Genomic DNA, 17,314 nt, shown 5'->3' with positions numbered 1-17,314 from the left:
GTTTTGGGAAAATAATTAAAATAACATTGTCAATAATTGACTTGTTCACTGTTCTCTTCGAAATGTGTCCTATTTGTTGTTGGTATGTTCTAGGAGTTGCTTGCTCAGTCAGGCCTATTCTGCGTGACGTGTGAGGTGAGGTGACACGCTGTCACTTGTGAAGTGACTCTCCATGCAAATCAAATGGAGCCATCTTATCCGAGGTCACAATTGTCACCTCACCTCATAAATGGACAGTCACTTCGCACGAGGAGACTCGCCGCACAAATTAGCGGGGGTTATTCCGAGAGTCGAAGTGACTTTTGTCACTAGTGAAGTGAGAAAAGTCACGTAGTGGTGACGTAACTCTCAATTTGATTTGCACAGAGAGTCACGTCACCACGACGTGACTTTTCTCACTTCACTAGTGATAAAAGTCACTTCGACTCTCAGAATAACCCCCAGCGTATTGAAAGCGATGCACATGACCTATGAGAAAAAGACGTGGAATTGAACATCTACCTGGTCCACCAAAAAATGGGGGTAACATGGGAAGCATTTGGCAAGCATTACATAGGGTTTGTTGTCGTTTTTTTTGTATTCGGCAAGATTGCTTTTCCGACCGACAAAGACTCCACCAGAAAAGTGCTCTATGGAAGCGTTTCTCAATCTATGGGTCGCGGAAATTCAGGCAACTTGGTCAGAAGCATATACATTTTCTCATACTCAAGCATACGAAAATTCGCTTCATTTTGCACACAACCAATCGATTCTATGACACTACCCCGAACGCCGTTACCCCGAATGGCCATTACCCCGAATACCCTACTACCCCAAATGGCCATAACCCCGAAATTAAGACAAATGGAAGAACAACATTTATTCAAAAGAAGGGTAAATTTTTAAGAAGAAAATTTTCCTTTGTTGTTTAAACTGAATACAAATGATAAAAATAAAAATTTAAAATTGATTTATGAAAATCAGTGATGCAAAAGTTCACTATGATTCGCGAGCTTTTTTTTTTTTTTTTTTTTTTTTTTTTTTTTTTTTTTTTTTATTTGTTCCAAATTCAAAATAAATTACATTTCATTTTAACCTAGGTGCTCCAGTTACTGCAGTAACGTACCAGCCTTAATTGTTATGATATATATCTAAGTGTTTTTACATTGTTCATGTCTTGGCAATTAAGTATTTTAAACAGGTTTTTTAACCTGCATGTCAGTATAACAATTGATATCTTAAAACTAAAAACTAAAACTAAATCTTATCTAAGTATAAAGGGAATTAATCGTTGCAATTGAGGATTGCAACGATTTTTGCCTGAAATTATTAATTATTTTGTTGGACATTTGTGCTAAAGTCTCAACATTCGAAATTCTATGTACTTCGGTTGTACTGTACCAGGGAGGCAACTTCAAAAACATTTTCAGAATTTTGTTCTGAATCCTTTGAAGTGCTTTTTTCCTGGTAGTGCAGCAACTAGACCATATTGGCACAGCGTAAAGCATGGCCGGTCTAAAAACTTGTTTAAATATTAGAAGTTTATTCGTCAGGCAAAGTTTGGATTTCCTGTTTATAAGAGGATACAAACATTTTATATATTTGTTACATTTGGCTTGAATGCCCTCAATGTGATCTTTAAAAGTTAATTTTTGGTCAAGTATTAATCCAAGATATTTCACTTGGTTTGACCAGGAAATTGGAACTCCGTTCATAGTGACTATGTGACTACTACTAGGTTTCAAAAACGAAGCTCTAGGCTTATGTGGAAATATTATAAGTTGAGTTTTGGAAGCGTTGGGAGAAATCTTCCATTTTTGTAAATAAGAAGAGAAAATATCTAAACTTTTCTGCAGTCTGCTGCAAATAACACGTAGATTTCTTCCTTTAGCGGAAATGCCTGTGTCATCAGCGAACAAAGATTTGTGGCAACCCTGAGGCAAATCAGGGAGGTCCGAAGTGAAAATGTTATACAATATAGGCCCAAGAATGCTACCCTGAGGAACTCCTGCCCTAACAGGTAGTCGATTAGATTTGGAATTTTGATAATTTACTTGAAGAGTTCTGTCAGTTAAATAATTTTGAACTAATTTCATAATATAAAGTGGAAAATTAAACTTTTTCAATTTAGCAATCAAACCTTCATGCCAAACACTGTCGAATGCTTTTTCTATGTCTAGAAGAGCAACTCCAGTTGAGTGGCCTTCAGATTTGTTTGAACGAATTAAATTGTTAACTCTTAAGAGTTGATGAGTAGTTGAATGCCCATGGCGAAATCCAAACTGCTCATCTGCAAAAATTGAGTTCGTATTGATGTGAAGCATCATTCTATTCAAAATTATCTTTTCAAAAAGTTTACTTATTGAAGAAAGCAAACTTATTGGACGGTAGCTAGAAGCTTCAGCTGGATTTTTATCCGGTTTCAAAATTGGAACAACTTTTGCATTTTTCCATTTATCAGGAAAGTATGCCAAATGGAAACATCTGTTAAATAATTTTACCAAGAAAGACAAGGTACTCTCTGGGAGTTTTTTGATGAGGATATAGAAAATTCCATCATCACCTGGAGCTTTCATATTTTGAAATTTTTTAGTTATAGACCTTACTTCGTCCAAATCAGTCCCCCAGGAATCATCAAAAATATTTTCCCGAGAGAAAATATTCAGAAAATCCCGAGCAACCTGATTCTCAATAGGACTAGTAAGACCCAAACTGAAATTATGGGAACTCTCGAATTGCTTAGCAAGTTTCTGAGCTTTTTCCAAATTTGTGATCAAAATTTTACCACCTTCTTTAAACGCTGGAATAGGCTTTTGAGGTTTTTTCAAAATTTTTGTGAGTTTCCAAAAGGGTTTGGAACTCGGGTCTAATTTAGAAATATTATTTTCAAAAGTTTTGTTCCTCAAGGCAGAGAATCGCTTTTTAATTTGTTTTTGCAAATCCCGCCAGATAACTTTCATGGCAGGATCGCGTGTTCTTTGATATTGTCTCCTACGGACATTTTTAAGACGGATCAAGAGCTGAAGATCATCGTCTATTATAATTGAATCGAATTTAACCTCGCATTTTGGTACTGAGGCAGCTCTTGCTTCAACTATAGAAGTAGTCAGAGATTCAAGAGCATAATTAATTTCATCTTTGGTTTGCAAAGGAATGTTTGGATCGAAGTTATATTCCATAAATGTTCGATACTGCTCCCAATCAGCTCTATGGTAATTGAAAGTAGAGCTGTTGGGATTAGAAATTATTTCTTGGGATATTTCAAAAGTTACTGGAAGGTGATCAGAACCGAAGTCAGCATGGGTAACCAATTGGCTACAAAGTTGACATGAATCAGTTAAGACCAAATCAATAGTGGAGGGATTTCTTGCAGAAGAAAAGCATGTTGGGCTGTTTGGATATTGAATAGTGTAATAACCTGCAGAACAATCATCAAACAGAATATTACCATTGGAATTGCTTTGAGCATTATTCCATGAGCGGTGTTTTGCATTAAAATCACCAATAATGAAGAATTTAGACCTATGACGGGTAAGTTTCTGGAGGTCACCCTTGAGAAAATTCTTTTGCTGGCCTACGCATTGGAATGGCAAATAGGCAGCTATAAACGTAAGTTGTCCAAATTTTGTTTCAACAGAAACTCCCAAAGTTTCAAAAACTTTGGTTTCAAATGAAGAAAGAATTTTATGTTTGATTCGTCTATGAATAATGATGGCAACGCCACCACAGGGTCCATCAAGACGATCATTTCTATAAATCAAGTAATTTGCGTCCTTCTTAACCTTATGGGCAGGTTTAAGGAACGTTTCAGTTATAACGGCAATATGCACGTTATGAACTCTCAAAAAGTTAAATAGCTCGTCTTCATTATCTTTAAGAGATCGAGCATTCCAATTTACAATATTTAATGCTTTAAAATCCATTACTGAATTTTAAAGTCATGACAATATTATTTGCAAATTTTACTCCAGTTTGAATAGCATCAAACATGGAGTTAGATTTAAGCATATCAGAAATCATGTCAATTAATGAATTCTGTAAAAATTCCATTTTGGGGGCAGTAATGCTTCCTAAGTCAAAATTGTCAAAATTTCCGTTAGAACGGTGGTTAGTATTTTGATTTCTACCCGCTGCAATAGCAGCATAGGTAGCTCCATTAACTCGCTGAACATTGTTAGCAGCGAGGGGAGTAGGTACAGATGAAACATTTGAAGCAGGGGAGATATTTGTACCTACGGGTACGAATGTAGAATTTGTTCCTCGCTGACCGTTGTTAACAGCAGAGGAATTTGTACCTGGTCGGAAACGTGGAGCGTTTCCTACCTGACGGTTAGAACGAGATTGTAGGATCGCTTTGCGAGTCTTACATTCCCAAAAATTGGATTTGTGGTTTTCACCACAATTTGAACATTTAAATTTCTTAGGATCTTCCTTCACAGGACAGTCGTCCTTTGCGTGAGAGGAATCACCACAATTCATGCATTTAGCAGGCATGTAGCAATTTTTAGTTCCGTGACCCCATCTCTGGCACTTACGGCACTGGGTGAGGTTTTGGAAATTTCCTCCAGTCTTCCTGAAGTGTTCCCACTTCACTCGGACATGGAGCATAAGGCTAGCTTTTTCTAAGGCCTTAAGGTTGTTTAGTTCACTAGACTTGAAGTGAACTAAATAAAAATCATTAGAAATCCCGTTGCGCGAATCGCCAGGACGGGATTTCATTTTCATTTTGATTACTTGGAGTGGCACAACTCCAAGTAATTTTGCCAGTTCATCTTTGATCTGATCCAGGGATTCACCACTGGGCAGTCCTTTCATGACAACCTTGAACACACGTTCAGTTTTGGTGTCGTAAGTAAAAAAATTGTGCTTCTTCTCAGTAAGATACTTGAGAAGACATTTAAATCCGTCCAAGGTTTCAGCCAATACACGGCATTCACCCCGACGTCCAATTTGTAGTGAAAACTTAACTTTCACGAAATTCAAAAGTTCCATGCGAAGAGCATGGAAATCGGTAGTGGTTATCACAATAGGGGGAATCTTTTCCTTCTTGGCATTAAGCCGGGAAAGTTTACTAGAATTTTTCTTGGATGATGGATCATTCTCATCATCCGTGAGCAAATCAAATTGATTACTCAAATTAATTTCATCAGAAGGGGGGTCAAGAGTTTGCCCCTTTCTTTTGCGTTTAGGCGCCATGGCGGCAGTAAATTTTTATCCAAATCGACTTCCAAGCAGATTACTATAAGAATCTGAAGGATCGAAGAGGAATTTTCCAAATCGATATCCAAGAAGGATTACCTCGGGTAGGGTCCAAACAAGGATCAAAGAGGAATAAGAGTTGAACAAGGTAGAAATTTTTTACAGGTTGAGCACTGAAAAGTGCTGTTTAAATTTGTTGTAGCTTTAGGTAGTAGTAACACTTCCTTCAGCAAAAAGCAAATAGATCCGCGTGGCAAGAGAGCACGATGCGGACTGATGATTCGCGAGCTTTTTCCTAGGTGAACTTCGTGAAATTTCGCGAACCCTTCCATTGCTGTATTTTGTATTTTTCACAATGACACTCTCTAAATTCTTATAAAATTAATTATTAGATTCTATAACATTCCCCAGAAAATATGATGAAATTTGTTGGTCATATGATATTATATTTCAGTTTTATATTACAGAACAGGCGTCCATAAATAAACAGGTCCGCAAGTATCTTGTCTTGGGAGGAATGGAGCAAAGTAAAATAGCGTCTGTCCGTAAGAGCGACGACAAAAAAAGAACGAATTTTATTCAAATACCTCATGGCTAACTTAGACGTATATTATTTCTACTCTGCAGCTCTTCACGTTGCTAAATGCACCGCTTCACTCCTCCTCAACGTCGAAGAACTTCAGACCGATCATGGTATGGAACTTCTCCAGCTTAACTCTCGCCAAAGGCTTCGTGAGTATGTCTGCGACCATTGATTCCGTTGGACAGTACCTGACTTCCATAACGCCAGTCGACATCAGTTCTCGCACAAAGTTGAACCGTGTATGAATGTGTTTGGTTCGTCGGCTCCGTCCTTCGGATGACAACATGGCGATGCAGCTCTGGTTGTCCTCGTGCATCACCACTGGCCCATCGACGACCTCGCCTATGTCCTCCATTAGCTTCAATAGCCAGAGTAGCTCCTGACTAGACTCGGATAGCGCAACGTACTCAACTTCTGTAGACGACAGGCTGACACATTGCTGTTTCCTAGCGGCCCAGCTGATTGGACTACCTCCGAGCTTAAAAACGAACCCGGAATTTGATTTTCGATCTGATTTGTCACCAGCCCAGTCTGCATCCACAAATCCTTCGAGACCGCCGGTTCCGCCAAGCTCAAGATTCAAGTCAGCTGTTGCGTTGAGGTACCGTAAAGTCCTTTTCGCCTCGGACCAATCCGCTTCGGTAGGTTGGCTCACCTTTCGTCCCAGAATAGACGCCGGATGGCATACACTCCTCCTCCTTTTGCTTCACGTTTGGATACCCAGGATCCATGGGTATTTTCGATGGCTTCGCTTGGCCCATGTCAAACCTTTCAGCAATCTTCCGGATGTAAGCTGATTGGTTCAACAAGAAACTGCCGGAACACGTTTGCTCCACCTGTATGCCGAGGTAGTTGGTGACATACCCCAGGCACGTGAGCCTGAATCGTTTCGACAGGTAGTAGTAGATCCTCTCATATTCGTTGTTGTCAAGACTCACAATTAACATATCGTCGACGTACAACAATATGAGCGATAATTGATTATCGATATACCGAACGTAGAGGCACGGGTCTGCCTTGGATTGCTTGTACCCAAGTTGCTTCAACGTGATTTTCTGGTTCCAGATACGACCCGCTTGCTTCAGCCCGGGTCTTCAACAAACACACCTCCTCCTCAGATCCTACTTGATAGCCCATTGGTTGCTTCATGTAAATGGTCTCGGTGAGGTCTCCGTACAGGTATGCTGACTTCACATCGAAGTGCTTGACTTGCAGGGATCGACGAGCGGCAATCGTCAACAGCGTTCGAAGCGTAGTTTGTTTGGCTACTGGAGCAAAAACCTCATCGTAGTCGGTGCCGAACTTCTGACTGTAGCCCTGTGCTACGAGTCGTGCTTTGTAGCGGATCACTTGGCCAGACTCATCCAGCTTCTTCTTGAAGATCCATTTGCATCCGATTGGTTTTTGTTTCGATGGCAGCTTCACGATCTCCCATGTCGAGTTTTCTTGAAGGATTGCGAATTCCTCATCCATTGCCTTCTTCCACTCGTGGCGTTCCTGGCTGCATATAGCTTCATCATAGGTACGGGGTTCATCGTGCTGATTGGACACTAGGCGGGTGGTTTCTTGATACCCCAACGGTAACACACCTTTGTTTTTACGGCTGGACCGTCGTACATCCTCCGCTTCGTCCTCGGTGGCAGTGTCAAAATCTTCTCCGGCGCTGAAGGATTAATCAGAAAACCCTTCGAAATCGTCTTCATCGGATTCCGAAAGCTCCAACTCGAATTTATCGGCTGTAACAACGGGTTTCTCATCATCCTAAACGGAAAAAGGTTTGAAAGGATAAAAAACGATACTTCCCTCGTGAGGTTCGGTTTCCCGAACCCCATCTGCTGGAATGAACCTGGCATCTCGAGATACGACGAGCTTGTTCGTCGCTAGATCCAGGAAACGGTAGCTCTTGTGCTGCTGCGAATAACCAACGAAGGTCCTTATTAGAGAGTTGTATAGATTTTTCTCCTTTAGCTTACTTAAATCTTTGGTTTTTATTAGTTAGGTAGGTTCCGATTCAAGACATTGTAGTTTCATTTTTATACCTATGATCTTGACTTTTTTTTTACCTTGGGGGTTAGATTTTGATAAGTTCTTTAGTGGGAATGACACTGATGAAGACTGCACATTGTAGTCGAAATACGTATCTGTCATGGATACCAAAATTAATTAAGTGGAATTAAATGGAAGATAACCTTTTTTGCTGTTTTATTTTACAACGAAGGTCATTTTCGTCGACTTTGGGTTCAATTTCGTACGCTTCTCTTTTGGGACCCACACGAAGGCTTGTGATCCGAACAATCGAAGATGGGTGACGTCTGGTTTCTCTATAGTCCACAGTTCGTATGGCGTTTCCGGCACGGCACTTGACGGCAAACGGTTCTGGAGGTAACACGCTGTGTTTACTCCTTCGGCCCAGTATTGCTTTGGCATTCTGGTATCAAGCAGCATGCACCTTCCCATCTCAACTAACCAACGATTTTTCCTTTCAGCTACTCCGTTCTGCTGGGGCGTGTGGCTGGTACTTGGTCCGATCGAATTACTTTCGGTGACCTGCCGAACGTTGTCTTCATCTCCTGCACATATTGCTTGATGTAATCAATTGCTTGCGACTTTGATACACCAGCGAGTACCGCGTGAAGTCATCGGTAATGTGTTCATTGGTCCGCATAGATCCGTGTGCACGAGGTCGAGTGCTTGCTTCGTTTTCGTCTTGGATTGCTTGGGGAAAGGGAGCCGGGCAAACTTGCCCTCCAAACAACACTCGCACACAGCTTTAACACCGCAGCTCACTATATTGATCCCGGTAGCCAGATTCTTCGATTCCAACTCGGCGACTGCTTCTGGTTCTCTGTGGCCGAGCTTCCGGTGCCACGCGTGCTGACAATTTTCCGTGTGACTATTGCCGTTCGCCATATGGGTGATCTGAAGGATGTACAAACCGCCAGATACCGAGCCAAGAGCTATAACCTTGCTGCCCTTGGAAATCCGACATCCTCCCCTTTATTCTGCGCCGCGAGTGAGGTGAGGTGACTCGCTGTCACTAGTGAGGTGACTCTCCATTTGATTTGCACGGAGAGTCACCTCACTAGTGACAGCGAGTCACCTCACCTCACTCGCGGCGCAGAATAAGGGGGCCTGTATCGTCGAAAATGACAGTGGCGCCGTTCTTCGTTGCAGATCGTACAGAGAACAGATTCGATTCAAGATCAGGGACAAACAGCGCATCATTGAGGGTTTTCACCAACGCACTGAATACGACACATACCTTTTCCAGCCGATTTGGTCTTCATTCCATTCGCCAGCACGATGTCTTCGTAGACGGACTCGTCCAGTCACTCGAAAAACTCCTTGTTGGCTGCCATGTGGGACGTTGCACCAGAATCAACTACCCACAAGTTGACGTCACTGCCTCTGGTTGTCATGAAAGCATACTCGTCGGAACCGCTTCGAACTGCCTTCGCCTTCGTAGGTCTGCTGGCTTGCTTCGAGCCATGTTTCTTTGGTGGTTCTGCATCCTTGCTCTGGGCCAGCAAACGACAATCCTTCAGCTTGTGGCCAACCTTATGGCAATGGTGGCAAACGATTTGCCTCTTCGTACCTGCCTTCAGTACCAAATGTGCACCACCGGCACAATTACGCTTCGCTACCTTCGCAACTTCGTCTTGACTAGGTCGAACGTTAGGTCAGCATCAGAACGGCTTTCCAGTGCCGTTGTAAGCGGATTGAAAGAATCCGGCATGCTTCGAAGGACCATCGCAACTTGCAAATTAGCATCCAGCACCTGGCCTGCTATCGACAGCCTTTCGAATAGATCTTGCATCTCGGTGATGTGCTTGTCGATTTCCTCCCCATCGGTGTACCGCATGTCGCAAAGTTTCTTGAGGATGGATACCTTCGACGTGAGCGTCGTACACTCGTAGTTCCTTTTCAAGTTCTCCCACGCTTCCTTTGACGTAGTGGTGTTCTGGATCAGATTCCGATGGCTATCGTCTCCCAGAAGACCGATTGTAGCCCTTGCTTTCTGGTCACATTTTCGCCACGGCACGTGCCAGTCACGTACTCCCAGAGATCCTCTCGAACCAGCAACAGCTCAACTTTAAATTTCTAGCTGCTGTAGTTGCTTCCGTTTAGCCGTGGGACACCCAATTTCTCGATTGTGGTCATCTCCGGCTATGAAAAAACGACGGAACACTCCCGAACGCGACTAACTTACGCACGGCGGAAAAAAATCACTGTTTATCGGTTGCTATGGTAACTTGCTGGGCCCATAACCTCTTGGGAGGAATGGAGCAAAGTAAAATCATAGAGGTAACTCTAAGACAAGTAGGTCCCGAAGAAACGTGCTCAACTTTTTGGCTCACCTCTGGTACTATCTTCGGTCCCAAGCTTGTCGAATCACCCCTCGAAACATAGGAAAACCAATAACCCCTCATTTTATCTGTCAAACTTTCATAGCGAATCAAAACAAACATTGCGTAGTACTAGAATTTCGACAAGAATAGGGTACGTTAATCGTTTGCTTGGGACCAATAGGCTACTAAAGTGGTGAGCCAATTTAAAATCGTTAGTTTCGTATTGATTGTTGGTAAAATAGCGTCTAGTCCGTAAGAGCGACGACAAAAGAAGAAAGAACGAATTTTATTCAAATACCTCATGGCTAACTTAGACGTATATTATTTCTACTCTGCAGCTCTTCACGTTGCTAAATGCACCGCTTCATCTTGCACACTGTATAATACATCTTCCGAATACCAATTTTCTCGATAAATTTTACACATATGATTTAATATATTTTTCATGACAAAACTCTCTGATTAGTTTCACTTTACTATTGATGACACACTACGTTTACTTTTATGGAACTATGTATTTATCAATTCCAAACCAATTTATAGCTCTTTAGAAAATGACAAACTTCAAGTTTTCGAGCACTTCGTTCATCATTTAAAAAGTCAAAGGGTCTATTATGCAATCCAATTCAATCAGTCGGAAACTGTTGAACCTTATCGAAGAATTGTTCGACCTGAGTTGAAGAATTTCTCGTGATGGATTAAAAAATCGGTGCATGGAACGTTGAACTACCGATTACAAATTTATAACATTATTTCACACGTTATTATCCCAAATGGGCATTACCCTGAATCCTTTGCGAAAAACTATTGATTATATATTTTCCTTATATATTAAAAGAAGGGAATATCCCTTCTTCTTCGTATATCCAAAGAATTAATTATTTCCTTTTGTTATATTTTCAAAGAAGGGAATATTCCCTTCTTTATCATATATCAAACGAATTAATGATGTTCTCTTTTATATATTCAAAGAAGGGAATATTCCCTTCTTTATCGTATATCCAAAGAATTAATTATTTACAGCTTTTGGAAATGAATTCGGGGTGGTGTACCGTTCGGGGTAGTGTCATAGAACCATGTTTCCTGTATCAGCTAGCATTTGTAATTTGGAGGGGTGGGTTTTCATTTGCGAGACATCGACGTCTAAAGCCATTGTTTACAAAAGCAATTACGCCCCATTGAAATGTTGGCACTGAATTTATATGAAATTCGTGTTTCCATCATTCGCTTTGTTGGCGCGTTTACCGTGGCCAACTCCGGTGGGTTGGAAGTGGACTGTATTTCGTTCGGATTGAAAGATTCAACACACTAATCAAATTATCACCTTAACACTACTTTTATTCTAACTAGTTCACTATTTCTCTACAGATTGCTTTCTTACTTCACTGGATGTAACTTGGATGGTGGTCGGAATAATACTAAAAAAAAACGCTGGCTGGCTGTGTCGCTTTTATAGCAGTCGTCCTATCGTATTTTGCTACTTTTGGTCCTATATACTTGCCTGCCGTGCGCTACGGCGAGCAGCAGGCAGCAGCATGTTGAAGAGAAGTATATACTGCTTCTCCCTTCTTGTTCGGTGTCCTTAAAATTCTACCTGGAGTGCGTTGTTGCCACGATGGGTGGTTTGAATGACGATCGTTTGCGTTGTGTTTTGGAAGCTACTATAGCTTGTTTCGCACGGAACATACTCCGCCCGGTTGACTCGTAGATTCAACATCACTCAGGGTTGGTGGCTCGTTGTCCTCAATCGGCAAAACTGCGATCCGGTTGATCGGTCGTCGGTAGGTAACTCCGTTAGACGACACATCGATGGCTCGGACCAATCCATCTGGCCCTGGGAATACCTGCATGATGCGGCCTAGCTTCCAGTTAAGCGGTGGTTGATTTTTGTCCTCCAGTAGAACTACCATTCCTGGGCGAAGGTTGGATGTCGTCTTGGTATTCTTTGACCTCGGTTGAAGGCTGCACAAATAATCTCTGGACCAAGACTTCCAAAAATCCTCACGCATCTTCTGTAGATGTTGCCATCTTTTCAGACGATTAATTTGGATGTCTTCAAGGGATGGTTCCGGAACGGCTGTAAGTGGTCTACCAATCAAGTAATGAGTTGGCGTAATTACCTCTATGTCGGCTGGATCGGAAGAAATCGAAAACAGTGGCCTAGAGTTGAGAACTGCTTCGATTTCGGTGAGTATGGTTGTTAGCTCTTCAAATGACAATTTGGAATAGCCAACCACTCTGACCAAATGTCTCTTTGTCGATTTTACAGCGGCCTCCCACAAGCCACCGAACTCGGGTGCGTTCGGCGGTATGAAATGCCACTCGATCTCTTTTGGCTGACAGAAGGACTGGATACGTCCTGTGAACTGCTGATCCTGGAACTGTTGATATAGCTGGTGCAACTCGTGTTGTGCTCCTCGGAAGTTGGTGGCATTGTCAGAATGCAACTGTTGCACCATTCCTCTTCGGCTGATGAACCGTTGTAGCGCAGCTAAGAAGGCGTCGGATGTGAGATCAGACACGACCTCGAGATGCACTGCTTTTGTTACCATGCAAACAAATACTGCCACGTAAGCCTTGATGAGCCTGGATCGGTAATTTCCCATCTTGATCCAAAATGGGCCGGCGTAGTCGACACCAGTCACTGCAAACGGAGGTGCTGGATTTATCCTCGGTTGAGGAAGATTGCCCATCAGCTGCGTTGACATATTTGGATTTGTGCGGAAACATCTTACACAATTGCGGGTCACTTGCCGGATGGTTGAACGGGCGCTCAGCAACCAATACCTCTGGCGCATAGCAGCAATCAGGCCATTTTGCCCAAGGTGCAAATGCTCGATGTGCATTGTGCGGATTAGCTGCTTCGTAAGTGGATGTCTGTTCGGAAGGATAATCGGATTCTTCGTCTCGGCTCGTAGATTCGAATGTTGCAGGCGACCACCAACTCGAAGCAATCCATCGACGAACACTGGATTCAAGCCTCCTAGCTTGCGGCACGGTTTGTTGGTTTGAACACGACGTATTTCGTCAGCTAGCTCTGACTGTTGAACCATCCTCATAATGGTGAAATTCGATCGACGGAGTTCGGAAATAGTAACGTACCGGTTGAAGATACGTTGTGACCTGTTCTTGGTGCGGATGTTGGCGATGAATCGAAGTACCAATGCCATGATGCGTTCGATCTTCCTGAAGTCACTGAAGCGGGAAAACAGTGGAAACTGTTCCACCACAGCCGAAGTGACAATTTCGGTGCTTGTCATTTCGGGAAGCTGTTGGTCGGGGATATCGACTAACTCCTCTTCGTCGTACTCGAGTTTCGTGAGGAAACTTGGTCCGGTCCACCAAAGATTGTTTCTGCGCAAATCGTTTGGTAGCTGACCTCTGGACACGATGTCTGCTGGATTATCACCAGATCGGATGTAGCACCAGCGATATCCTGCAGTGGAGGTATTGATTTCATGAATTCGGTTTCGGACAAAAATCTTGAGGCGATCGGCTGATCGTTTCATCCACGCCAGAACGATTTGACTGTCCGACCAGAGGACCACGTCACGGAATTCCATTTGCATGGCTGGGATAATCCTCTGAATGAGTCGAGTTAGTAGCAATGCGGCACACAATTCCTTTCGAGGCGTTGAAAGGTCATGTAGCGGAGCAACCTTGGACTTGCTACTCAGCAACTTCATCTTGGCGGAACCGTTTGAGAACAGGCTTCGAACATAAACACATGCACCATACGCCAATGATGATGCGTCGGCAAAACCGTGGATTTCGTAGGACACGGCGTCGTGGAACGTAACTCTTCTTGGTATGGCGATTTTGTCGAGTGCTGGCAAGGTATTTGCAAATTCAACCCATCGCTCCTGTATCGAGTCGTTGACGGGGTCATCCCAGCCAATCTTGTGCTTCCACAGCTGTTGCACTAGTAGCTTGGCGACGACAATCACTGGTGACACAAGTCCTAACGGGTCAAAGAGCTTCCCTAATAAAAATTGTATGGTTAATTTGCTTAACGACGTGTTCTGGGTATCTTCCAAACCATTTGTGGAATAGTTCAATGATTTGGGTTATCGTTCGTTTATGGTTATTTTTTATTAGGGTTGGCCACCTCGGAGTAGATGATACGCTTCGTTGATCGTTGATTCAAATCACATTGTGGCGGCCTTGCGATGAGGAAATGATCGGCTTTTGGATCCCAAAGCAAGCCTAGCACTTTGATGACTCCATTCGGTCCGTATTCTCCCAATGGAACGGGCTGTTCCAGTCGATCGTTTGGAATGTGGTCCAAAAACTCTTTTGAGTTGGAACACCACTTGTGCAGCGAAAACCCTCCTCTCTTCAGTAAGCCTTCCAGCTGCCTTGCTGCTTCTAGGGCCTCCGGAAGTGAATTTGCACCGGAAAGTGCATCGTCGACGTAAAAATCCTCCTTGGCGATTTGCGCACCGATCGGAAAATCGGTTGATTCATCATCGGCGAGCTGCTGCAAGCACCTGGTAGCTTGGAACGGAGCCGATGCTGTTCCATATGTAACCGTCGTGAGCTCCAAGACTCGGAGTGGCTCTGACGGCTGCTCACACCAAAAAACACGGAGATAGTGTGTGTCCTTTGGATGCATCTTGATTTGTCGATACATCTTCGGCACGTCGGCTGTGAATGCAACTGGGTACTTGCAGAACCTGAGTATGACGTCATAGAGTTCTTTCTGTACCACTGCACCGACTTGTAGAACCTCATTGAGTGAACGGTTGTTCACTGTTGGTTTGGCGCTGGCATCAAATACCACCCTGCACTTGGTGGTCGAACTTGATGGGCGAAGTACCGCATGGTGCGGCAGGTAGTAGTTTTGCTGGTGCGGTGGATCGTCTTCTTCTCGTACTTCGTGGCAGTGTCCCAGCTCTTCATACTCACGCATGAACTGAACATACTCCTCTTTCAAATCGGGGTTCCGCTGCAGCCTCCTCTGCAGCATCTGGAATCGCTTCAAAGCAACCGCTCGGCAGTCACTAAGCTCGTGCACGTTATCCTTGAACGGTAGCCTCACTTGGTATCGTCCATTTTCATCACGCTGGTGGGTGGCGACGAAATGGGCTTCACACTCCTGTTCTTCCTTCGTCAGAGGACTCGAATCTGGCACCTCTTCGAGCCTCCAAAATCGTTGAATGGATTCCTCGATGTCATCCAACGATACGATGAGCGAATGTTGTGGTTGATTGGCGTGGATCGTGTTAGTGAATACACCGCCTAAAACCCATCCAAGGCAGGTTTCACGGAGATCGGGAAGGCTGTCGTCGAGTTTGATATGTCCTGGTCGCATCAACTTGAAGAATAACTCTGCACCAAGAAGCATATCGATCTTGTCCGGTTTGTAGAATTCCGGATCGGCTAGTTGGACGCCGAAGGGAATGTTCCAAGATGACACGTCGATTCTTGTTGGCGGGATGACACCTGTCACATTGGGCGTAACCAAACACTCCACGTGTGCTTGGAAGTCGGTGAGTCGAGATCGGATGTTGACCATCACCTTGTCGTGGGCTACAGTCCTGACGTCGTTGATGCCACAGATTGGAACGTTGACACGATGCTTCTGAATTCTTAAAAGATTTGCAAAATTGTTTGTTACGAAATTTACCTGAGAGCCGCTATCTAGCAGTACTCGGCATGAATGCAGTTGATTGTTTTCGTCCAGCACGTTGACAACCGCTGTCAGCAGGAACACAGTTTTCGTGGAATCGGCGTAGTTACACGAGCAGGATGTGCTCGGTATATCTCTTCCGGATGGCGGGTTTGCTACCGTGCTATTCGGTTGAACTGTGCGAGACTCTTCTTTCGAAACGGACACGTTGGCTTTCGGTTCTCGGTTTACCTCGTCGTTGTGGAGTTGTGTATGATGCCGTTTCTGACACTTTTGGCAGCACCTCGGTGATGAACACTCCTTGGAGCTGTGCCCCTTGCGCAGACAGTTGAAACACACACCAGTTGTGCGTACCTTCTCCATACGTTTGTCAAAGGACATGTTACCAAGCGCATTGCATTGGTAGTTGCGATGTGCACCTTGGCAGAAATCACAAACCTCCTTGCTGATTGGTGTGGTTGCGGCGGCATGGACCTTCGGGTTGCTTGCTTTCGGTTGGAATGCTTGTACCTTCGGGGTCGATTTGGAAGCGGGCTGCGCATTAACCTTCTGGAAAGCTGTTTCGCAGTTCTCCAACATTTCACATCTCGATTGCAGGAACGTAATGGTTTGCGCATACTTGGGTAGCACGCCCTTCTTCTGTGTGCCTTCCCATGCCATCCTGGTCGTGTTGTCCATGGCGGTCGTCAGCATATGAACCAGAAACAAATCGGAAATACCGAGGAATTCCTGTTCAAGATACTTCAGGCTCTCGACGTGGCGGGTGCACTCATCGAGCAGACGTCGCACCTCCTTGTGGGATCCGGATGACATTCCTTGCAAGTTGAACAGACCACGAACGTGCGTCTCGACTATGATCCTTTTGTTTTCATAGCGATCGGTGAGAATGGTCCACGCTTGCTGGTAATTACCTTCGTTGATTACTTTGGCATCCAGAGCACCTGTTGCTGCACCAACCAGAGCCTTGTCCAGATGATACAGCTTGATCGCGTTCGAGTCTCCTGAGTTGGCCATCAAGTCTTGGAATATGGCCTTGAACTTCGGCCAGTTGGCATAATCACCATCGAAGGTTGGAATTGGAGCCTTCAACGGTTGCTGTTGGACGATGATTTGTTGTTGCGGGGCTTGAGAACGAACACTGGCATTTTCGTGTGCCATGATTAGCTCATCGATGGTCGTGCGGACGAAGTTGTATCGGTCTTCAAATGCGACATAAACTTCCTCCTGCTGTTGAAAACTTTCTTGGGGAATGATAGCAACCAGTTTGCTATGCACTGCGCTGTATTCGTTGTAGGCCACATCGATATTCTTCATGTACGTCCTGAGTTGTGAGAGGCTCACCAAGTTTCGAGCGGCAACAAGCGCCCTTTGCACACGCACTACTTTCATGGTGACCTGGTCTCGCTGGCGGGAAAGCGACGTTATTTCCTTCACGGTTTCGGAATCAGCACTGATTTCCCATTCTGCAAATCCTTCGAATATTGCTGACTCGTCGTGCTGCTTCTCCTTGCCTGTGCCCTCAACTGCTTCCTTAGCAGCAGGCTTACCTTTCGGGGTTCGATCCACTGGCAT

At 44.0% G+C, this 17,314-nt stretch overlaps 2 protein-coding genes across 2 annotated transcripts; both read right to left on the bottom strand.

The window, feature by feature from the left end:
* Nucleotides 1-11,771: 11,771 nt before the first annotated feature.
* On the bottom strand, nt 11,772-13,796 carry LOC135698040 (uncharacterized). The gene has a single exon (XM_065217908.1). The coding sequence runs from the start codon at nt 13,794-13,796 to the stop codon at nt 11,772-11,774; it is 2,025 nt and encodes a 674-aa protein (XP_065073980.1).
* Nucleotides 13,797-14,194: 398 nt separating this feature from the next.
* On the bottom strand, nt 14,195-17,314 carry LOC135698039 (uncharacterized). The gene has a single exon (XM_065217907.1). It carries the CDS (start codon nt 17,312-17,314, stop codon nt 14,195-14,197), a length of 3,120 nt encoding a protein of 1,039 aa, XP_065073979.1.

This window comes from Ochlerotatus camptorhynchus, unplaced genomic scaffold (assembly GCF_037179485.1).
Source record: "Ochlerotatus camptorhynchus isolate MF236.1 unplaced genomic scaffold, CSIRO-AGI_Acam_v1.1 ptg000081l, whole genome shotgun sequence".
NCBI lineage: Eukaryota > Metazoa > Arthropoda > Insecta > Diptera > Culicidae > Ochlerotatus > Ochlerotatus camptorhynchus.
The sequence above is the reverse complement of the archived record's forward strand: the minus strand, read 5'-3'. Positions and strand labels throughout refer to the sequence as shown.

Excerpts from the sequence above, each read along its gene's own strand:
- LOC135698040 (XM_065217908.1), bottom strand. The coding sequence starts at position 13,796 with ATGAAGTTGCTGAGTAGCAAGTCCAAGGTTGCTCCGCTACATGACCTT.
- LOC135698039 (XM_065217907.1), bottom strand. The coding sequence starts at position 17,314 with ATGCCAGTGGATCGAACCCCGAAAGGTAAGCCTGCTGCTAAGGAAGCA.